Source organism: Manis pentadactyla, chromosome 9, assembly GCF_030020395.1.
Source record: "Manis pentadactyla isolate mManPen7 chromosome 9, mManPen7.hap1, whole genome shotgun sequence".
Taxonomy (NCBI): Eukaryota; Metazoa; Chordata; class Mammalia; order Pholidota; family Manidae; genus Manis; species Manis pentadactyla.
The window spans coordinates 40,316,164-40,341,841 of NC_080027.1; the positions used below are offsets into that span (position 1 = coordinate 40,316,164).

Here is a 25,678-nt window from a genome sequence, read left to right on the forward strand (position 1 = left end):
ATCCCCTCACACCAGTTAAGATGGCCACTACCCAAAAGAGAAGAAATAAACAGTGCTGGCAAGGATGCGGAGAAATGGGAACCATCCTCCACTGTTGGTTGGAATGTCAATTGGTGCAACCATCATCGAAAGCAATATGGAGGTTCCTCAAAAACCAAAAATAGAAATACCTTTTGACCCAGTAATTCTGCTCCTAGGAATTTACCTGAAGAAAGCAAGATCCCTGATTCGAAAAGACATATGCATCCCTATGCTTATTGCTGCACTGTTTACAATAGCCAAAATACAGAAGCAATTTAAATGTCCGTCAGTAGATGAATGGGTAGAGAAGAAGTGGTACATATACACAATGGGATATTATTCAGCCATAAAAAGAAAAGAAATCCTGCCATTTGCAACAACATTGATGGATCTAGAGGGTATTATGCTCAGTGAAAGAAGCCAGGCAGAGAAAGACAAATACCAAATGATTTCACTTACTTGGGGAGTCTAAAAACAAAGCAAAACAGAAGGAACAAAATGACAGTAGATTCATGACACTAAGAAGGGACTAGCGGTTACCAACGGGGAGGGTGGAAATGGGGGAAGGGGATTCAGGGCACAATAATTCTCAATCACAGTATAGGTTGGTCATGCGAATGGTACTACAGCATGGAGAATAGGTTTAACAATTCTGTAACATTTTACTACGTTGATGGACGGTGACCATACTAGAGGGGGTGAAGGCTTGATAATATGGGTGAATGTTGAATCACTGTGTAGTGTATTTGAAATAACATCAGATTGTGTATCAATGATTCTTTGGTAAAAAAAAATCATTATGTAATCTGCCCAAATAGACAATTAAGCAGACTGATGTCATGAATGAATGAATGCTTTTGTTAAGTTTCCCCCACCAAAGAAAAAGCTACTTATCTTATAAAGGTTTGATATCCAGAACATATAAATGACAAATCAATAACAAAATGACAACCTCAGTTTAAAGATGGACAAAGGAGTTAGACATTTCTCCAGAGAGGATATACAAATGGTCAGTAAGCACATGAAAAGGTGTTCGACATCATTAATCATTGGAAATCAAAAGTACATTAATAGTCTACTTCACACCCATTAGGGTTGCTATTTAATTTAAAAAAGGGAAAATAGATGTTTGCAGAGGATGTGGAAAATTGGAACCCTCATACATTTGCTAGTGAGAATTTAAAATGGTGCAGCCACCATGTGAAATTGTGTTATGTTTCCTCACAAAGTGAAATAGGCTTACCATACACCTCAGCAGTTTCACTTCTAGGTATATGCCAAAAGGAATTGGAAACGGCAACTCACAGTAGCCAAAGGGTAGAAACAACTCAAATGTTCATTAGTAAATGAATGGATAAACAAAGTGTGATAGAGTCCTACATTGTAATATGTTATTGCTTAATGAATACAAAGTTTCTGCTTGAGGTGATGAAACACTGACTTGTACATCATTGTGAAATTAATGCCATTGAATTGTACACCTAAAAGTTTAAAATGTCAAATTCTATGATACATATTTTTAAACACAATTTAAAGATAAAACCTATTTTGAAAAGTATATCAGAGTCAATGTAGGTTTATCAGTCATAACAAATGTAGCACTCTGGTGGGGGATATTGATAATTGTGGATGCTGTGCATATGTGGGGCCAAGGGTATATGGGAAATACTCTGTTTTGCTTCCTCTCAGTTTTGCAAAGAGCCTAAGAGTGCCTTTTCAAGAAAGTCTTTTTTTTTTTTTTTAATAAATAGTCTTAAGAAAATGGTTAATATGGCTAATTTTATGTTATGTGTATTTTACCACAATTATGAAATAGATATCAGCATATACTGGAAAGAGCTGGACTTTTCTTCCCAACTGTACAGCAGAAGATTTGTGCCCTTAGACAAGTTATTTAATATCTCTGAAGACCGATATTGTTTTCTATAAAATGAGAAAAATAGGAATGATAATAGCTACCTTGCAGATACATGAGGATTAGAGTTGATCGTGTAAAGGGCTTTAAAGAATCCCTAATACACAGCAAGGGCTCAATAGTTGGAAAGCCCCTATTACTGAAAACTTGGTTTGTTTGTAGTTGTCTATAATGTATTTGTTTATTCAGTATTTCTTCCACAATTACAATTCCCACTGACCACCACTAAACTATTAATATTTTTAAACTTCTTTGTTTTGTTTTGTCTTACAGGCAACAATTGGTATTGATTTTTTATCAAAAACAATGTACTTGGAGGATCGAACAGTGAGTAATTTTTTAAGTGAGCAATTTTCTGCAACACTCCAGGATAGAAAAATATTATCAAAATTATAATCAATGATTGTCACCATATGAAGTAGTTAGCAAGGTTTCCGAAGTTGTTTTACAGGTCTTGAGAAAAACTTATTACAGAGTACTTAGCATGCTAACTTTATCCCCAGGTGAAATCCAGAAAGGAGAAAAAGCCAAGTTATTTGTAAAACCTTGATGGCTCTAGATTTTTACACAGAATTTGTCATCTTGATTTGGGAAAATTGTAAGAAATAGGAATGAGATAATTAAACAAGAAAGTAGAGCTGCTGAAGACCCTTTGAATCTCACTTTTAAGACAGTCTCAAAAATTTCACTTAATTATCACACAGTTTGTGAACTTCAAGGTTTTACTCAAAGTGACTGTGAATAGAAATAAGTAATTTGTATTTATGTGTTAGATTTTTGTCTTCTGTCTTCTGGAATGCTCCCTTTAAGTACAGTGTAACTTCTGTAGTCAACTCTACTATCCCTTGAAGAGATCCCCGTTACCTGAACAGTGACTTTCTCAGGTGCAATATTTTGGGATCTGTACCTAAAACATAATTTTATCTGTAATACTATTTCTTATAAGTGTCTGAGTTTTTTCTTTTGGATGTTCTCTTTTATGTTTTAATATATGGCGTGCCATTTCTTAAAATTAGAAAATGTAGAAATTGCTTTATAATGATAAAAGAACTTAATGCTTGTTGTCATGCTTTGCTTCCTTAAATATAGATGGGAAAAAGTAAGAAAGTGAAATTTTTATGTAGGTTGCACAAAGATATTTCTTTTGTTAGAGTATATATAATATTCTGGGAAGAAATGTGTGGGAGAAACAAGCACAGTATTAAAAATAACCAATTTCAAAGTGTTCTGGACTAAATAGAAAAGAGACACCTTTTAGCTTCAGAGAGGCTTTCAGAGAAGCATTAATTCTTTTACTCTGATAGCCTGGGCTGCTCCCTGACATTTACCTTCATTTTCCTCTTTTATGCTTACTATTTGAACATCAGCAGAGTCTACTTTTTGCTATCTGGAAGGCATAGTGTTCTAAGAAATGTTATAGGAAGCGGGGAGAAAAGGAAGCTATATTTCTTAGTCTGTGAAATCTTTCCCATTGCCATTTTTAAGTTATGTACCTTCAGAGCAAGCAGATTTTTTATATTACTTACTCCTTTTGAAAAAAGAAAGGAGTTTTGTGTTATTTTCATTCCTCCATCCCTGCAACCTATTTGCATGAGTCTCCTTTTTACCTCCTTCCCACCCTCGCCCTTTTAAAAACATTATTTCTTTTTTTCTTTTTAGTATGAGTTTGTTTTTGTTTTTGTTTTTGTTTTTTTTATTTATTTTTTCCCATCCCACAGATCAGGCTGCAGCTGTGGGATACTGCGGGTCAGGAACGTTTCCGTAGCCTCATTCCCAGTTACATCCGTGATTCTGCTGCAGCCGTAGTAGTTTACGATATCACAAGTAGGTATTTTACAATGGGTTGACCTTTCTTATCTTTCTTGCTTGTTTGACTGATTTTGTTGTTAGGTACGATTGCAATTATGGGACACAGCAGGTCAAGAGCGGTTCAGGAGCTTGATTCCTAGCTACATTCGTGACTCCACTGTGGCAGTTGTTGTTTATGATATCACAAGTGAGTGGGGGGAATTACAAATTTCTAATCTTCTTTCACCCTTTAGCTTAGCTGCATGCATGTACTTGTCTCGTGCTTGTTTTCTGTACTGGCATGTAAAAATAAGTTTAATCATAGCAAACCTTATTACAGACCAGCTAGGTCAGAAGTAATTGCCTTGGTGTTTGTACCAGTATGCTTTATTTCTTCTGTGCCCTGGAAATTTTCCTTTGGGTCCGATTGTGAATCCTCTCCAAGGCTTTATTAGTATCCTGTTATCCCTAAGCTATACCATAATTATAGTTGGAAGAATGTCTCCTTTTTCATTTAACTTGATTTCAGATTTCTCTGAAATCTGCATTTATGCCTCTTGCCAAGTTTTCCAAGGATTCTGTTGAGGCTGTTAAAAATTTATGCTAGCCAACTTTTCTCTGCTTTCCCCTTCTAGCCATCCTTTCTCTAGAGGAAAACAGAGGAAACATGATGTGCGGTTTTCTATTAATCATTTCATTTGAATCATATCTGGATTCTGTGACTGATATACTTACTTTATTCCTAACAAACTGCATTTTCATTTCTCCCAAGAAAACATTCTAAATGGGAGACTAAAACAAATAGCAGTGTGCTTTTTTCTTTTCCCTAAAACCTGAACAATGCCTTTGACATTTTAAGTGACTATAAATAGAGCATTCATTGGTGACAGAGAAATGTTCTCTGATTAAATTGTCTCTGTAAATTGGTTTATGTTGTATATTAGGTGATACTAGGCATCATTCCATATAGTGGTCCATAATTTATAGGAAAGCCAGGATAGTGCTGCTTCTTAGACTTCTTTAAAAACATTGTATATTCACTATTGATTTAGGCTTATAATACTATTCCTATATATTTTTGTGTATTTGCTCAACCAGAATTCATAGCTACTTAATAATTGTAATGGCAAAATTAAAAATTAGAAGTTTGCATTCAGAGATTTTTTTCTTTCTGTTTTGGTTAGGTTCTATATGCAATCTTCCTTTTCTTAAAGCTTTACTTTGGGTTGCTACATGTCTAAATAAATGTATGTTCATTATTGTGCAGTGACAAGTTTTGCAGCTTTAAAATGTTTGTGCTTACTTTAACCAAATCAAGTGAAACCTGGGGTGTTTTTCTTTAAAAATTGTGCCAATATGGTTAAAATATTAGTAATATTAAAATATTACTATATACTGAATATTAAAATAGCATTAAACTATATAAAATATTAGTAAATTGTTTTCTTTAACTTTTAGTAAAAAGTATTGAGGTGCTCTACTTACAATCCAATGTTAGAAAAGATGAATTTTATTATAAGTGATTCTGGTGCTTTAAGCTAATAAAGTTCAAATTAAAGTGATCACAAACTGTATAAGCAGTGCAAACAGAGTGGTGTTGACAGCTTTATAGAAATTTTCTGGATGTGTTGGGACTTACTGGCTGACATACTTTTGGAGATGCTTTCTTTGTCATGTTTGGTATGTGTAAGTAATCAAAAAATCATTGTGGCAATGTAACACTATATTATCTGCCATAGCTGTCCTTACATTTTAAAAAGTTTTTTAAAATTTACGTGCAGTACATTGCACTCACATAGTCAAGTACAAAATTTTAAAGTACTACAAAAGGAACTTTGAGGATTTGATTTTTTCAATTTGTTTACATTACTGACAGTCATACTCAGATAAAATGGAGTTACGTTGCAGGCACATTAAAAGTGGTTCCTAATGTGCCAGTCTCCTTCCAGTTTCCAGGGCTTTTTTTCTTTCTTTGGTCCATCACTTGGGGAAGCATTTGCAATAACACTGATCTCACTAATCTCTCTGTCCACCCTCCTATACCAGATGTTAACTCATTCCAGCAAACTACAAAATGGATTGATGATGTCAGAACAGAGAGAGGAAGTGATGTTATCATCATGCTAGTAGGAAATAAAACAGATCTTGCTGACAAAAGGTATGGAGTGATTTTTGTATATGGTTGGTTTCTTTGTTAAGCAGCCTGTTATTTTTGTTACTGAAGAATTGCTTTGAAAGAAGACATTTAATCCTTAAGTTTATATCCCCCTTTTCTTTAGTGAGGGAACCTGAAATACAAATTAAAAGTTAAACTCATTCCTTAAAAGAAAATGTGTTTTTTTGTTTTATGTAAGCCCCTGTGTAAATACTCTTGTGTAAGATTGTTTTCATGTTAAACTGGTAATTATTTTGACCATTTTTTAGCCCTCATAAATATGAATAGTGTTCTGTTACAGAACAAAATATTTTTAAAAACAAATCCTATCTTTAAAAATTATTCACCCTTTGATACTTTTCTTATAAATATTCATTATAATCCAGTGGTGTAGTTTCTCTTTCTTTTTTTTTTTTTTTGTTTAATTGTATCACTGAGCCAGACTCTGGAGTTGAATTGAATAGCTTGATTGTGATACCTTAGTCAAATGAGCAAGGCATATTCAAGTCACAGGATGCAAAATGTATTAACATTCACTGTAGAGCCCCTGGCTTAACTATCTGCTATCAGTATTCCAAAGTGATCTACAGGATAGTCTTTCTGCCTTAAGTAGTTTTGACCATTTTAGTTAATAGTAGAAGTTTTTACTATTTATTATTTGCTTATTCAAGAGTTGGATATTGAAGTTCAGGTAATGAACTTTTGGTATTAATTGAAATACTGCAAAAAAATTCAGTATATTCAAGGAGTTCTGAAAATGTTAGGCCCATTTCTGCCCAAGGTACCTCATTTGGAATTGGTAGTAGAGTGACAAAAATTTTTCTTAATTTAAAAGTAAACTCAGTATGATTTCATCTTTTCTTTATGAAAATAAATTTTTGGACATTAATTGCCATCATAACAATTTTCATCATTTTATTGATCTCCAATATTACTACTTGAAAACTATGTAGGTATATATTCTTCTAATAGACAGTCCCTAGATACCTTCATTTTTAAATAGAAAAACTGTATACCTGAATTGTTTTCCTTTATAGCCAGAGTTATCTAAAAAGATGCTTAGAACATCTGTTCTTTTATTGAGTAATATTTCAGTTGAGTACACAAATGCTAGAAACTTACCTAAATTATATTTACAGTATTTTCTTTACGGTAATATTTGTTGCTTTGGAATTACCATCTTTCTCAGTAATTTTTGCCAGAATATCACCCTTCAGCTATTCACATTTAAGAGAATTAGAGCCTTGTTCATGCCACTAAAATAGTTTAAAAATGAGTAAATGACTTAAATGTCTTTTTAAAAAGGATTAAGAGAAAATCTTGGTAGTGGGTGACCTTTTACAAGCATGACATGAAACTCTGAAGGCATAAAAGGAAAGATTGATAGGTGTGAATACACATAAGATCATATTCACCTTTTAGATTATTCATTTAGAAGATTGATGATGCACAGTGTTGTCAAGAGTCTGAATATATAAGAATTCTCATACACTAAAAATGTAACTAATGCAGTTTGGGGGAGCAAACAGTTTAACAATATTGCAAGTTACAATACTCATTGATGCCATCCACCTCAGTAATTTCTTCCACAGATATAATTACAGAAATGTGAAAAGATGAACATGCAAGAATGTTTATTGCAACATTATTTGTAATATTAAAAAATTATCTGGATAAGCCTACATGGAGCTTAACTGTAGTTATTTTGGTAAGGGAATGGATTTATGGAGGACTTTCTTGTTGATTATCTTTTAAAAATTTGATAATTTTATAATTAGAAGACAAAATCTTAATAAAAACATTTCAAACAACGAACTAGAAGAAAGAGGAATCAGGAAAACAATTCCATTTACAATTGCATCCAAAAGAATAAAATACCTAGAAGTAAACCTACTCAAGGAGATGAAAGACCTGTACTCTGAAAACTATAAGATAATCATGAGAGAAATTAGAAAAGACACAAATAAATGGAAATCTACTCCATGCTCATGGATAGGAAGAATTATTATTGTCAAAATGGCCATCCTACCCAAAGCAATTTACAGATTCAGTGCAGTCTCTATCAAAATACCAACAACATTTGTCAGTGAAATCTAGAACAAATAGTTATTTTTATGGAACCACAAAAGACCCTGAATAGCCAAAACAATCCTGAGAAAGAAAAACAAAGCTGGGGGTATTGTGCTCCCCGACTTCAAGCTCTACTACAAAGCTACAGTAATCAAAACAGTTTGGTACTGGTACAAGAACACACCCACAAGAGGGTGGAGCCAAGATGGCAGAGTGAGTAGGAGAGTGGGAATCTCCTCCCCAAAACACATATATTTTTGAAAATACAACAAATACAACTATCCCTAAAAGAGAGACCAGAAGATACAGGACAACAGCCAGACTACATCCACACCTGCGAGAACCCAGCGCCTGGTGAAGAGGAGCAGGAGCCTGAGGCTGGCCATGCCCACAGCAAGGAAGCTTCCTCCATAGTGGCCAGGCAAGAAACAGAGACCCAGTCTACGGGCAACTGCCCAACACAAGCCCCCCTAGGGGTTGCTGTTGTCCCAGTAAAGAAAGGACAGGAGCAAGTGGAAAGGCCAGGAGCAAGTGGAAAGGGTCTTGGTTCTCCCAGCTGACAGACGAGTCAACAGCATACCACTGCATCTATCAACATGAAAAGGCAAAAAAATTTGATCCAGACCAGACTAACCCAAACATCTTCCACATCCTACCCTGAGAAGAAATCTGGGGAAATAGATTTAACCAATCTTCCTGAAAAAGTATTCAAAACAAAAGTCATAACCATGCTGATGGACTTGCAGAGCAATATGCAAGAACTAAGGAGGGAGAATACAGAAATAAAACAATCTCTGGAAGGACTTCAAAGCAGAATGGACGAGATGTAAGAGACCATTAATGGACTAGAAATCAGAGAACAGGAACACAGAGAAGCTGACGCAGAGAGAGATAAAAGGATCTCCAGGAATGAAACAATATTAAGAGAACTGTGTGACCAATCAAAATGGAACAATATCCACATTATAGGGGTACCAGAAGAAGAAGAAGAGAGAAAAAGGGATAGAAAGTCTTTGAAGAAATAATTGCTGAGAATTTCCCAAAACTGGGGGAGGAAATAGTTGCTCAGACTACGGAGGCACACAGAACTCCAGAGAGACAGGATCCAAAGAGGTCAACAACAAGACACATAATAATTAAAATGGCAAAGATCAAGGACAGGGACAGAGTATTAAAGGCAGCCAGAGAGAGTAAACAGGTCACCTACAAAGGGAAACCCCATCAGGCTATCATCAGACTTCTGAACAGAAACCTTACAGGCCAGAAGAGAATGGCATGATATATTTAATGCAATGAAAGAGAAGAGCCATGAACCAAGAATACCGTGTCCAGCACAATTATCATTTAAATATGAAGGAGGGATTAAACAATTCCCAGACAAGCAAAAGTTGAGGGAATTTGCCTCCGACAAACCATCTCTACAGGGTATCTTAGAGGGACTGCTCTAGATGGGAACACTCCTAAAAAGAGCACAGAACAAAACACCCAACATATGAAGAATGGAGGAGGAGGAATAAAAAGGGAGAGAAATAAAGAATCATCAGACAGTGTTTATAATAGCTCAATAAGTGAGTTAGACAGTAAGATAGTAAAGAAGCTAACCTTGAACCTCTGGTAATCACTAACTTAAAGCCTGCAATGGCAACAAGTACATAACTTTCAATAATCACCCTAAATGTAATGGAGTGAATGCACCAATCAAAAGACACAGTAATAGAATGGATAAAAAAGCAAGACCCATCTATATGCTGCTTACAAGAGACTCACCTCAAACCCAAAGACAAGCACAGATTGAAAGTCAAGGGATGGAAAAAGATACTTCACGCAAACAACAGGGACAAAAAAACAGGTGTTGCAATACTACTATCAGACAAAATAGACTTCAAAACAAAGAAAGTAACAAGAGATAAAGAAGGACATTACGTAATGATAAAGGGGTCAGTCCAACAGGAGGATATAACCATTATAAATATATATGCACCCAATACAGGAGCACCAACATACATGAAACAAATACTAACAGAATTAAAGGAGAAAATAGAATGCAATGCATTCCTTTTGGGAGACTTCAACACGCCACTCACCCCAAATGATAGATCCACCAGACAGAAAATAAGTAAGGACACGGAGGCACTGAACAACACACTAGAACAGATGGACCTAATAGACATCTATAGAACTCTACACCCAAAAGCAACAGCATACATATTCTTCTCAAGTGCACATGGAACATTCTCCAGAAGAGACCACATACTAGGCCACAAAAAGAGCCTCAGTAAATTCCAGAAGATTGAAATCCTACCAACCAACTTCTCAGACCACAACGCTATAAAACTAGAAATAAATTGTACAAAGAAAGCAAATGACTCGCAAACACATGGAGGCTTAAGAACATGCTCCTAAATAATAATTGGATCAATGACCAAATTAAAATGGAGATCCAGCAGTATATGGAAACAAATGACAACAACAACACAAAGCCCCAACAACTGTGGGGCACAGCGAAAGCAGTCTTAAGAGGAAAGTATATAGCAATCCAGGCATATTTAAAGAAGGAAGAACAATCCCAAATGAATAGTATAATGTCACAATTATCGAAATTGGAAAAAGAAGAACAAATGAGGCCTAAGGTCAGCAGATGGAGGGACATAATAAAGATCAGAGAAGAAATAAATAAAATTGAGAAGAATAAAACAATAGAAAAAAAATCAATGAAACCAAGAGCTGGTTCTTCGAGAAAATAAACAAAATAGATAAGCCTCCAGCCAAACTTACTAAGAGAAAAAGAGAATCAACACACATTAACAGAATCAGAAACAAGAAAGGAAAAATCACGACGGACCCCACAGAAATACAAAGAATTATTAGAGAATGCTATGAAAATCTATATGCTAACAAGCTGGAAACCCTAGGAGAAATGGACAACTTCCTGGAAAAATACAACCTTCCGAGACTGACCCAGAAAGACAGAAAATCTAAACAGACCAATTACCAGCAAAGAAATTGAAGTGGTAATCAAAAAACTACTGAAGAACAAAACCCCTGGGCCAGATGGATTTACCTCGGAATTTTATCAGACATACAGAGAAGACATAATACCCATTCTCCTTAAAGTTTTCCAAAAAATAGAAGAGGAGGGAATACTCCCAAATTAATTCTATGAAGCCAACATCACTCTAATACCAAAACCAGGCAAAGACCCCACCAAAAAAGAAAACTACAGACCAATATCCCTGATGAACGTAGATGCAAAAATACTCAACAAAATATTAGCAAACTGAATTCAAAAATACATTAAAAGGATCATACATCATGAGCAAGTGGGATTCATCCCAGGGATGCAAGGATGGTACAACATTCGAAAATCCATCAATATCATCCACCACATCAAAAAAAGAAGGACAAAAACCACATGATCATCTGCATAGATGCTGAAAAAGCATTCGACAAAATTCAACATCCATTCATGATAAAAACTCTCAACAAAATGGGTCTAGAGGGCAAGTACCTCAACATAATAAAGGCCATATATGATAAACCCACAGCTAACATCATACTGAACAGTGAGAAGTTGAAAGCTTTTCCTCTGAGATTGGGAACAAGACAGGGATGCCCACTCTCCCCACTGTTATTCAACAGTACTGGAGGTCCTAGCCACGGCAATTAGACAAAACTAAGAAATACAAGGAATCCAGATTGGTAAAGAAGACGTCAAACTGTCACTATTTGCAGATGACATGATATTGTACATAAAAAACCCTAAAGACTCCACTCCAAAACTGCTAGAACTCATATTGGAATTCAGCAAAAGTTGCAGGATACAAAATTAACACACAGAAATCTGTGGCTTACCTGTACACTAACAATGAACTAATAGAGAAATCAGGAAAACAATTCCATTCACAATAGCATCAAAAAGAATAAAATACCTAGGAATAAACCAAGGAAGTGAAAGACCTATACCCTGAGAAGTATAAGACAGTCTTAAGAGAAATTAAAGAGGTCACTAACAAATGGAAACTCATCCCATGCTCCTGGCTAGGAAGAATTAATATTGTCAAAATGGCCATCATGCCCAAAACAATATACAGATTCGATGCAATCCCTATCAAATTACAACAGCATTCTTGATATGGAAACACCAATATGGAAACCCCATTACCAACAGCATTCTTCAATGAACTGGAACAAATAGTTCAAAAATTCATATGGAAACCCTGAATAGCTAAAGCAATCCTGAGAAGGAAGAATAATGTCGGGGGGATCTCGCTCCCCAACTTCAAGCTCTACTACAAAGCCACAGTAATCAAGACAATTTGGTACGGGCACAAGAACAGAGCCACAGACCAATGCCCAAACATATGTGGTCAATTAATATAGGATAAAGGAGCCATGGACATACAATGGGGAAATGACAGTCTCTTCAGCAGATGGTGCTGGCAAAACTGGACAGCTACATGTAAGAGAATGAAACTGGATCACTGTCTAACCCTATACCCAAAAGTAAATTCGAAATGTATCAAAGACTTGAACATAAGTCATGAAACCATAATACTCTCAGAAAAAAACATAGGCAAAAATCTCTTGGACATAAACATGAGCAACTTCTTCATGAACATATCTCCCTGGCAAGGAAACAAAAGCAAAAGTGAACAAGTGGGACTATATCAAGCTGAAAAGCTTCTGTACAGCAAAGGACACCATCAGTAGAACAAAAAGACATCCTACAGTATGGGAGAATATATTCATAAATGACAGATCCGATAAAGGTTTGACATCCAAAATATATAAAGAGCTCACACACCTCAACAAACAAAAAGCAAATAATGCAATTAAAAAATGGGCAGAGGAACTGAATAGACAGTTCTCTAAAGAAGAAATTCAGATGGCCAACAGACACATGGAAAGATGCTCCACATCGCTTGTCATCAGAGAAATGTAAATTAAAACCACAATGAGATATCACCTCACACCAGTAAAGATGGCTACCATCCAAAAGACAAACAACAAATGTTGGCAAGGTTGTGGAGAAAGGGGAACCCTCCTGCACTGCTGGTGGGAATGTAAATTAGTTCAACCATTGTGGAAAGCAGTATGGAGGTTCCTCAGAATGCTCAAAATAGAAATACCATTTGACCCAAGCATTCCACTATTAGGAATTTATCCTAAGGATGCAGCATTCCAGTTTGAAAAAGACAGATGCACCCCTATGTTGATCGCTGCTCTATTTACAATAGCCAAGATTTGGAAGCAACCTAAATGTCCATCAGTAGATGAATGGGTAAAGAAGATGTGGTACATATACACAATGGAATATTACTCAGCCATAAGAAAAAAAACAGATGCTACCATTTGCAACAACATGGATGGAGTTAGAGGGTATTATGCTCAGTGAAATAAGCCAGGCGGAGAAAGACAAGTACCAAATGATTTCACTCATATGTGGAGTATAAGAACAAAGGAAAACTGAAGGAACAAAACAGCAGCAGAATCACAGAACCCAGGAATGGACTAACAGTTACCAAAGGAAAAGGGACTGGGGAGGATGGATGGGAAGGGAGGGATAAGGGCGGGGGAAAGAAAAGGGGGCATTACGATTATCATGTGCAGTGTGTGTGGGGCACAGGGAGGGCTGTGCAACACAGAAGAGAAGTAGTGATTTTACAACATCTTACTATGCTGATGGATAGTGACTGTGAAGGGGTATGTGGGGGGGACTTGGTGAAGGGGGGGTAAACATAGTGTCCTTAATGTAATTGTAGATTAATGTGATACCAGAAAATAAAAAATAAATAAAAATAACTAGGGATAAAAAACAAGTTCGCCCTTGTATACTTGAAACCAAGATAATACTGTATATCAACTGTACTTCAATAAAAAAAGTATCAACAAGAACAACAAAAAAAGAACACACCCACAAATCAATAGAACAGAATAGAGAGCCCAGATATAATCCCATGCATATATGCTCCATTAATGTATTGTAAAAGACCCATGAGTATACAATGGAGAAAAGACGTCTTTGGTAACTAGTGTTGGGAAAATTGAACAGCTACATGCAAGAGAATGAAACTGGATTATTATCTAACTCCATATACAAAAGTAAACTCAAAATGGATCAAAGACCTAAATGTAAGACATGAAAGCATAAAACTCTTAGAATAAAACATAGGCAGAAATCTCTTGGATGTAAGCCTGAGCAGTTTTTCCCCAGACACATCTCTTCAGGCAAGGGAAACAAACTAAAAAATGAACAAGTGAGACTACATCTAACTAAAAAGCTTCTGTACCACAAAGGCACCATCAGCAGAACAAAAACCCATCCTACAGTATTGGAGAATATATTCGTAAATGATTTATCTGATAAGGAGTTAACATCCATATATATAAAGAGCTTGTAGTCCTCACCACCAAAAAGCAACCCAATTAAAAACTGGGAGGAGGATCTGAACAGACATTTATTTCTCCGAAGAAATACTGATGGCTCACAGGCACATGAAAAGATGCTCCACATTGCTAATCATCAGGGAAATGTAAATCAGAACCACAATGAGATATTACCTCATACCTATAGAATGGCTGCTCCAAAAGACAAGAAATAAAAAGTGTAGGCAATGGTACAGAGAAATGGGAACCCTCCTACACTGTTGGTGGGAATGTCATTTGATGCAGCCACTGCGGAAGGCAGTATGGAGGGCCCTTATAAAACTAAAAATAGAAATATCATACTACCTAGTAATTCCACTTCTAGGAATTTACCAGAAGAAAACAAAACCCCTGATACAAAAAGATACATGCATTCCATGTTCAGTGCCGCATTATTTATAATAGCCATGTCATGGAAGCAATCAAAGTGTCCATCAATAGATGAATGGATAAAGAAGAGGTACATATACACAATGGAATATTAGTGAGCCATAAAAAATGAAATACTGCCATTTGCAACAACATGGATGGATATAGAGGGTATTATGCTAAGTGAAATAAGCCAGGCAGAGAAAGACAAATGCCATATAATTTCACTTATCTGTGGAATATTAAAACAGAATGAATGAAATAGCCATGGACTCACAGACACTGAGAAGTGACTGGTGGTTATCATGGGGGTGGGGTTGGGATGGATCTGGGGGAGGGGAGGGGGATAAAAGGGCACAAAAATTCTCAGACATAATGTAAGTTGGTAATAGGGTTGGTAGTACAGCATGGAGAATATAGCCAACGTCTACCTATGTTGACAGAGTAACCACACTCGTGGGGGTGAGGGTTTAATAATATGGGTAAGTGTTGAACCACTGTGTTGTATATACTTGAAACCAATATAAAATTGTACATCAATGATACTTCAATAAAAAAAATTACAAAGTTAAATGTCTCATCACTTTCTTTCAGATTTTTTTTTTTTTTTGTAAAAACTTGGATGGCTACCAGCGTATAGAGTATATGTTTCAACTATTTAACCTGAGACCATTTCATTAGAGTGACTTATCCTAAAACTGGGAAGAATTTCTGCCTGGAATATTTCACATGTAGGGTTCACAGACAAATAATCTTTATTCAAGAAGTATTTATTGCATATCACTTTGTTTCAGATGATGCTACTCTAGAATAGTGAACAAAAAAGACAAGTTTTCAAGGAGCTTTTATTCCAGAGAGTGAACCACACAATAAATAAGTTAAGAAAATACATAGTATGTTTGCTTGTAGTACATGCTAAAGGTAAAAAATAAAGCAGGGAAAGAGAATATGAAATGTCAAGAGTGAGTTTGAAATATGAGATGAAATAGCAGTGGAAGACCTCAGTGAGAAGATGACTGGTGACTTTTGAGTAAAGACACGTGCAAGTAAGGGAGTTAATTGTGCAGATATTTTGAGGAGGTTTGGTCCTAGGCAGATAGATGGCTCAAAATGCTCAGTCCCTGACTTAGGAATACACTTGGCTTATTTGAAGAAGAACAAGGAGACCTATGTAGCTGGTAGAGAGAATGGTGGAAAGAGTACTAGGCTTAAAAAAAAAAAGATAATGAAGGCCGAGTCACATAGGGCAAAGTAAAGACTTTCTGAAGAAGAGTGGAGGGTTTGAGCAGAGTAATGACGTTTTATAGATCACTGCGCTGTTGGAAATACATAAAGGTAAAAGTGAAGGTTAACCCAGAGTAATACAAGCAAGAAATGATGAGTTGGATTGGGATAGTGGTAGCTTGTGTGGTAATCAGTGATCCAATTTAGATATATTTTGAAGATAGAACTGTCAGTATATACTGATATAGTGGATGGAATACATATTGATGGATGAAATGTGAGGTGTGGGAGGAGGAGGAGAAGATGACACCTAGATTTTTGGCCTAGGTGTCAATAACTGAGATAGGAGAGACTATATGAAGTGGTCAATTGGAATGGAATATCATGACTTCAATATTGGTAATTTTAAATTTAGAATGGCTATTATTGTATAACCTAATATCTAATTAGCTCTCAGGTAGGCACTTGGATGTCATGTGCCTAGAGTTCAGAGCAGTGGTCCAGGCTAGATGTATTTGGGAGTCATCAGTATATATATGGTGTGTATGTATGTATGCATGTATATTTATTTTCCTTTTTAAATTTTGATTTATTAAAGTATAACTGACATGATCTTATGATGGTTTCACATAAATAGCCCTGTGGTTTTATCATTCACCCGTATTATCAAGTCCTCACCCCCTCTTTTGTGATCATTGTTTATCAGCATAGTAAGATGTTATAGAGTCATTACTTGTCTTTTCTGTTCTGTACCGCCATCCCCATGACCTGCCTATATTGTGATTGTGAATTATAATGCCCCTTAATCCCTTTCTACCTTCCCACCCACCCTCTCGAACCCCTCCCCTTTAGTAACTGCTGGTCCCTTCTTTGTGTCTGAGTCTGCTGCTATTTTATTCCTTCACTTTTGCTTTGTTTTTAGATTCCACAAATGAGTGAAGTCATTTGGTATTTGTCTGTCTTCACCTGACTTATTTCACTGAGCATAATACCCTCTAGATCTATCAATGTTGTAGCAAGTGGCAGGATTTCTTTTCTTTTTATGGCTAAATAATATTCCATTGTGTATATGTACCTCATCTTCTCTATCCATTTGTCTTTTGATGGACACTTGGGTCATTTCCTTATTTTGGCTATTTCAAATGGTGCAGCAGTAAACATGTGGATGCATATGTCTTTTTGAATCAGGGATCTTGTTTTCTTAATGTGTATTCCTGGAAGTGGAATTACTGGGTCAAATGGTATTTCTATGAGTGTTCCCCTTTCTCTGCATCCCTGCCAGCATTTGTTGTTTCTTGTCTTTTGGATGTTGACATTCCTAACTGATGTGTGAGGTCTTATTGTGGTTTTAATTTGCATTTCCCTGATGTATTGATGGTATTTAACACCACAGTACTGTATGAGATTGCCAAGGGAGTAATTGTAAATGGAGAAGAGATCCAAGGAATAAGTTTTAGGGCTTTTAGGAAATTCACACTGCTGAAGTATTTAGGGGTAAAGGCCTGCAGATTGTCAGCTTACCATCAAATTGTTAAGGGAAAGAATTGTGTTTTTAAGAATTTACACATACACATAAATAGAGAATGAGGGGATAGAACAAGCATGTGTAGTAAAACATTAATGGTTGGGTTGTTGTGTAAGAGAATGTCCTTGTTTTTAGAGAGAAGAATTTCTAAAATAATATCTTCTTGCAGACAAAAAGAGAGTGATAAAGGTGTAAGGTTGAGGAGTAAGGACAGTCCCTCCATAGTAACAAGACTAGAGGTAGATGTAAGGGTACACACATAGGTAGATTGGTGGGTAGAAGTGGTGGGGGCTTGTGGAGATTCTCTTATATTGATTCAGTTTTCTGTGTTGTAGGAAGCACGGTTTGTCTTCTGATACTTTTATATCTATTGAATGAGGATATTTGCATGTTTATTGAGCACTTAAATGCCAGCTAGCCACTAGAAAACCAAGATAGATAAGATAATCTTGGACTTGAAGAGCTCACAATTTGGGACATACTGCTAATTATAATGCATCACAAAATGCCCTGTAAAAGGAGTATTATTAATACTATGTATCAGGAGGTTTTAACACACCTCTTTTGACTCACTACTTTCAAGTAGAGAAATTCACAAAATCCAACCTGAGGAAATAATCTGTACCACAAAAATTTTAAGCATAAAAATATTTATAGCAGCATTTTTCACTGTAGTGTAGAATTTGAAAACAACTTAGATTTCTAACAATTTGGGAATGGTTATGTAAATTGCAGTAGCAAATCGACAAACTGTCTATCCATAAAAAATTATTTTACCGAAGTTTTTAATTGCAAGGCAAAATGCTTATGACCTAATATTTTTTAAATAGTAGGCTACTAAGTTTTTACAAACAAAAAAATTAAAGGATGGGAGATTATGCTCCCTGACTTCAAGCTCTACTACAAATCCACAGTAATCAAGACAATTAGGTACTGGCACAAGAACAGACCCATAACAGTGACTGTAATGGGGTATGTGGGGGGGACTTGGTGATGGGGGGCGTCTAGAAAACATAATGTTCCTCATGTAATTGTAGATTAATGATACCAAATAAAATCAAATAAAGAACAGACCCATAGACCAATGAAACAGACTACAGAGCCCAGATATAAACCCAAGCATATATGATCAATTAATATACAATAAAGGAGCCATGGATATACAATGGGGAAATGACAGCCTCTTCAACAACTGGTGTTGGCAAAACTGGACAGCTGCACGCAAGAGAATGAAACTGGATTATTGTCTATCCCCATACACAAAAGTAAACTCAAAATGGATCAAAGACTTGAATGTAAGTCATGAAACAATAAAACTCTTAGAAGAAAACATAGGCAAAAATCTCTTGAATATAAACATGAGTAACTTTTTCCTGAATGCATCTCCTTGGGTAAGGGAAACAAAAGCAAAAATGAACAAATGGGACTACATCATGCTAAAAAGCTTCTGTACAGAAAAGGGTAATATCAGCAGAACAAAAAGGCATCCTACAGTATGGGAGAATATATTTGTAAATGACATATCTGACAAGGGGTTAACATCCAAAAAATACAAAGAACTCACACACTTCAACACCCAGAAAGCAAATAACCCTACTTAAAAATGGGCAGAGGATCTGAACAGACACTTCTCCAAAGAAGAAATTCAGATGACCAACAGGTACATGAAAAGATGCTCCACATCGCTAATCATCAGAAAAATGTAAATTAAAACCACAATGAGATATCACCTCACACCAGTTAGGATGGCCAACATAGAAAAGACTAGGAACAACAAATGCTGGCAAGGATGCAGAGAAAGGGGAACCGACCACTGTGGAAAGCAGTATGGAGGTTCCTCAAAAAACTCAAAATAGAAAAACCATTTGACCCAGGAATTCTACTCCTAGGAATTTACCCTAAGAATGTAGGTTCCAAGTTTGAAAAAGACGGTGCACCCCTATGTTTATCACAGCACTATTTACAATAGCCAAGAAACGAAAGCAACCTAAGTGTCCATCAGTAGATGAATGGATAAAGAAGAGGTGGTACATATACACAATGGAGTATTATTCAGCCGTAAGAAGAAAACAAATCCTACAATTTGCAACAACATGGATGGAGCTAGAGGGTATTATGCTCAGTGAAATAAGGCAGGTGGAGAAAGACAAGTATCAAATTATTTCACTCATCTGTGGAGCATAAGAACAAAGCAAAAACTGAAGGAACAAAACAGCTGCAGACTCACAGAACCCAAGAATGGACTAACAGTTGCCAAAAGGAAAGAGACTGGAGGCAGTGGGTGGGAAGGGAGGGATAAGGGGAATAAGGGGCATTACCATTAGCACACATAATGTAGAGGGGCAGCACGGGTATGGCAATATGGCACAGAGAAGACAAGTAGTGACTCTGTAGCATCTCATTCCACTGATGGACAGTGATTGTAATGGGGTGTGTGGTGGGGACTTGATAATGGGGGGAATCTAGTAATCACAATGTTGCTCATGTTATTGTACATTAATGATACCAAAATTTAAAAATAGTAAAATAAAATAAAAAGTACACTAAAAAATTTTTTTTCTTAAAAAAAAAAAAAAAAGAAAAACTGCAGAAACCACTAGCAGACTCTTCAGAGACCTAGCAAGATGTTTTCAGTTCTTTTGCAGTCCATTGTAGTCATTTTCCGACTCAAGCTTCAGAGCCCTGGTTTATGTAGCCCCATAAACTCTGAAGAGGAACAGACCCTGTTCTGGGAATGAAAACTTCCACAGTTTGAGGATTGCACACCTGGCCTCCACTAAGGGGCACTTATTAAAAATAATAGCAAGAGGGAGTAAAAGAGGAAACTAGCTTTAAGTGTGGAATACCAATATAATTATATTTTCAAATACTTGGAAAGTTGGTACTTTGTTACCTGGAATAACTGTAACTCAGTAAACTGAATTTACTTTTGAATGGTAGACTCAGGTAATTGTTCATCTCTGAGAGGCACTGAAGTATAAAACTTAGGCTCACCCTGTTAAGTGGACAGATCATTTGATAGATGAAATAAACCAGAGAAAACTCTTCATTCTGTAAAGCTGAGAAACGCTAAATAAATAAAACTCCTATTTTGACACATGAGTTCTAATTGGGGAGAAAGGGAGTGTTAGCTGAAAATTTCTCTAGTTTGCATGCACCAAGGCCTCTCTGTAAGAGGAAAAAGGTAAATCTAAATTTTAAGCCATATACACTTTAAAAAACTTGTTTGGGTATCAGCATAAAGGAAAAATGTTTTTATGAAAAAAAAATTGTAGAATGATCTCAGCCAAGTAAAAACAAACCATTAAAAAATGCCTTTGAAAACCTTATTAGGTATAAACACAGAAGTGCACAAATTTTAAGTGTACCTACTACATCTTGATGAATTAGCCTTGCCTGTGTGACCAGCACTAAGAAAAGTTATTTTCAGAACCTTGTTTATAATCTTTGTAATAACATCTTCAAAAATGAAAAATTTGTCCTTATTTTTCTACAGGCAAGTGTCAATTGAGGAGGGAGAGAGGAAAGCCAAAGAGCTGAATGTTATGTTTATTGAAACTAGTGCAAAAGCAGGATACAATGTAAAACAGGTAAGTGTTCAGTTTCAAAAAATGTATTATGAAAGAAGTGTGTGAATATTCTATTTTCTAGTGTAAGATTTTGTTCCAGATAGCAATAGTAGCCCTCACAAACCAGCAACATGTAATTCAAAAGTAAAATATAAATGTGGCACAGTTTTTGGAAAAAGAGACTTTCCAAACTTTTCAGACCGTGCACAGGACAACTATTTTGTTCTGATTGCAAGGTTGTAAATTCTCCTATATCCCTACTGCATTGTTTCAAGGTAAATTTTCCTTATTTTAGAGGTTGATGCTAAAGGAGGCAAATGCTGTCATGAATGACATTTTGCTTGTTGTTATGAAAGTGCCATTCTGGTTACTTTATCTTTAATAAACTGCTGCTGTTTCAACAGTGTTTATAAGAGTAATATTTTGTGGGACAAGAAAATATAGGGAGACCTCACATTATTAAACTGTTTTCCAAAAGATGGGGTGGTCAAAAACTCACCTGCTTCAGCACTGCATATCATATAGAGTAGTGGTCCCAGATTTGTGATTTACAGACCAATAAATTATTTTTAAAATTCTAGGTGATTGATAGAGGACTAAAGCAAAATCCTTTAAACTAATAAGTAGAGCTTTATGAAAATATGTTTGAATTTTTAGCACTTTATTTCCCATCTCTTTTTGCCTTATTTAAGTAATATTGAATTATTACTAATTCCCTCTCAGCTTACTGTTTCATTGCTTCATATTGTCATTCATACTGTTGCTGTTCTCTTTACTTAGAATACTCATTTTCTTTTTTCCTGACTGAAACCTACTCATCCTTTTAAGTTTCAGTTTAGATAACACGTCTTCAGAGACATTTTCTCTGACATTCTCTACAATACCTCCAGGTGTTTCATTTAATACTAATTATTCTTTGTGTTTCACAGAATCTTGATCCCTATGAAAACACTGTTGTAGAACTTATCACATTTTGCTGAAAATATCTCTCATCAAAATTATGTATTCCCAGAACCTACCAGCAGAATTCCTTACCTGTTCAGTCATTGTGGTCAAATCCTTGAACATATAGTAGTTGCTTTGTAATTCTTGTCTGCTAATTCAACATCCGGGTCATCTCAGAATCTATTTCTATTGGCTGTTTGCTTTTTCTCTTGATTCTAGGTTAGAGTTTCCTGTTTCTTCATGTGTTTAGAAATTTTTGGTTGTATGCTCAACATTGTGTATGATACATAGAAACTATGGCTTCTGTTATTTTTCTCAGCAAAATGCTGGGTTTTATTATGGCAGGATGTTACAGTTACCTGAGATGTTTATCAAACTTTTGTATCTTAGTGGGATTTGAATTAAACTGTATCCCTGGAGCAGGAAGTAACTGAAATCTCTGCCTATTTCTTTCAACTTTCTAGTCATTACTTTTAGATAAGCTCCTTGGAGTTTCACCAACATCTGTACCATTAACGAGTCAACTGAGGATTTGTTGAAAAATTTTTTTGTGTAGGTTTAAGAGCTCCTCCTCATGGCTCCCTCCTTTTAGTTACCTTCCACAGCACTGTCACTCTGGCATTCTACGTAACTCAAGTATATAAAACTGTAGGTTTTTTTGCTTGAGTTCTAGCCACTCCATATATCCAGTCCAGGAGTAGCTCTTAAGGAAACTTTTTTTTTTTTTTTTTTTAATAATTATTTTTTATTGAAGGGTAGTTGACGCACAGTATTACATTACATTAGTTTCAAGTGTACAACACAGTGGTAGAACATTTATATACATAATTCTAGGTTCCAGCTATCACCCTACCAAGCTGTTACAATATCTTGACTTTATTCCTTATGCTATACATTACATCCCGGTTACTTATTTATTTTACCATTGGAAGACTGTCCTTTTTTTTTTTTTTTTTTGTTTTTTTTTTGTGAGGGCATCTCTTATATTTATTGATCAAATGGTTGTTAACGACAATAAAATTCTGTATAGGGGAGTCAATGCTCAATGCGCAATCATTAATCCACCCCAAGCCTAATTTTCGTCAGTCTCCAATCTTCTGAGGCATAACAAACAAGTTCTTACATGTAGGACAAATTCTTACATAATGAATAAGTTACATAGTGAACAGTACAAGGGCAGTCATCACAGAAACTTTCGGTTTTGCTCATGCATTATGAACTCTAAACAGTCAGTTCAAATATGAATACGCATTTGGTTTTTATACTTGATTTATATGTGGATACCACATTTCTCTCTTTATTATTATTATTTTTAATAAAATGCTGAAGTGGTAGGTAGATACAAGATAAAGATAGAAAACATAGTTTAGTGTTGTAAGAGAGCAAATGTAGATGATCAGGTGTGTGCCTGTAGACTATGTGTTAATCCGAGCTAGACCAGGGCAATAAAACATCCACGTATGCAGAAGATTTCTCTCAGAACAGGGGGGGTGAGGTTCTAAGCCTCACCTCTGTTGATCCCCAATTTCTCACCTGATGGCCCCCCTGCGACTGTGCCTGTCTTAGGTTGTTCCTCCCTTGAGGAATCTTACCCGTCTCTGGCTAACCAGTCATCTTCCGGGGCCATACAGGGAAATGTGAAGTTGGTAAGTGAGAGAGAAGCCTTATTGTTTGAAAAGGTTAGCTTTTTACTTCTTTGCATATTTATGCCCTGTGGCTTCTATGCCCAGCATTTGTCTTGAGGTATCTTTACCACTTGGAGGAGTTATGATACTCGGTAAATTTGATATGAGGCACGAATTCTATTTAAGGGTTGTAATTAGGAAGGAAGAAGAAAAGCTATAGAAGTAGCAAGCAGAAGAAAACATGGGAAGATTGATTATTTCTTTGACATATCTTCTTGTAGAGTACTTCAGCATATATAGGTTTTAAGCTACTACTTAAATTGCGCACACACATTAACATAATGGGAGAATAGTTACATAACCAAAGCATATCTGTAATTACCAGCCATCTCCAGTGAAACCAAGAAAACCAGTTAGGCACCTTAGGCATTTGTGAAAACTTATCTATGATATGGTGGATATTGTCCAACTGAACTTGAACAGTCTGAGAGAAATCAGACAAATTAAAACAACCCATTCCTGGGGAATGTTCACATCCCTTATGTTCTTTTAACAGTAAATAGTCTGTAGTTGTAAGAGTTTGGAGCGCTACAATTTGCACTTCTCCAAATTCTTGGTTGAGTTCCAACACTATAGATCCAGTCCAATTTGTTGTTTTACTGTATGCACAGGCCAGCTTAGATATCTCCTTCCTCATTCCCATGGCAAGTCCAGGAACTGGTGGGATGAGTGCATCTACAGCTGTAGCAGGGCGTGAATCTTTGTTGGGGTTTTTTGATGATCATCTTCTGGCATGAGTCTTCCAGAGAGTGCAGATGTTGGAAGTTCTTTTTCATATCGTATCTTAGTTCATTTTCGGGGTAGCCCAATTAGGCTTTGATCCTCTGTATAAACACAAACAGACCCTTTGCCTACACTTTTTTTTTTTTTTTAAATAATTATTTTTTATTGAAGGGTAGTTGACGCACAGTATTACATTACATTAGTTTCAAGTGTACAACACAGTGGTAAAACATTTATATACATAATTCTAGGTTCCAGCTATCACCCTACCAAGCTGTTACAATATCTTGACTATATTCCTTATGCTATACATTACATCCCGGTTACTTATTTATTTTACCATTGGAAGTCTGTCCCGTTTTTTGTTTTTTTTTTGTGAGGGCATCTCTCATATTTATTGATCAAATGGTTGTTAACGACAATAAAATTCTGTATAGGGGAGTCAATGCTTAATGCACAATCATTAATCCACCCCAAGCCTAATTTTCGTCAGTCTCCAATCTTCTGAGGCATAACAAACAAGTTCTTACATGGAGAACAAATTCTTACATAATGAATAAGTTACATAGTGAACAGTACAAGGGCAGTCATCACAGAAACTTTCGGTTTTGCTCATGCATTATGAACTCTAAACAGTCAGTTCAAATATGAATACTCATTTGGTTTTTATACTTGATTTATATGTGGATACCACATTTCTCTCTTTATTATTATTATTTTTAATAAAATGCTGAAGTGGTAGGTAGATACAAGATAAAGATAGAAAACATAGTTTAGTGTTGTAAGAGAGCAAATGTAGATGATCAGGTGTGTGCCTGTAGACTATGTGTTAATCCAAGCTAGACCAGGGCAATAAAACATCCACGTATGCAGAAGATTTCTCTCAGAACAGGGGGGGTGAGGTTCTAAGCCTCACCTCTGTTGATCCCCAATTTCTCACCTGATGACCCCCCTGCGACTGTGCTTGTCTTAGGTTGTTCCTCCCTTGAGGAATCTTACCCGTCTCTGGCTAACCAGTCATCTTCCGGGGCCATACAGGGAAATGTGAAGTTGGTAAGTGAGAGGGAAGCCTTATTGTTTGAAAAGGTTAGCTTTTTACTTCTTTGCATATTTATGCCCTGTGGCTTCTATGCCCAGCATTTGTCTTGAGGTATCTTTACCACTTGGAGGAGTTATGATACTCGGTAAATTTGATATGAGGCACGAATTCTATTTAAGGGTTGTAATTAGGAAGGAAGAAGAAAAGCTATAGAAGTAGCAGAC

At 36.0% G+C, this 25,678-nt stretch overlaps 1 protein-coding gene across 2 annotated transcripts in view; it reads left to right on the forward strand.

Moving 5' to 3' along the window:
• The window catches only part of RAB6A (RAB6A, member RAS oncogene family), a 108,195-nt gene that overhangs the window by 62,490 nt on the left and 20,027 nt on the right, over window positions 1–25,678 (forward strand). The window contains exons 3-6 of one of the 2 annotated variants that reach the window (XM_036888602.2): window positions 2,210–2,263; window positions 3,655–3,760; window positions 5,771–5,882; window positions 20,990–21,083. In XM_036888602.2, the coding sequence (XP_036744497.1) occupies window positions 2,210–2,263; window positions 3,655–3,760; window positions 5,771–5,882; window positions 20,990–21,083 (366 nt within the window). Of the gene's footprint in view, window positions 1–2,209; window positions 2,264–3,654; window positions 3,761–3,826; window positions 3,933–5,770; window positions 5,883–20,989; window positions 21,084–25,678 lie in introns of both variants that reach the window. The other variant, XM_036888601.2, reaches the window with a different exon arrangement.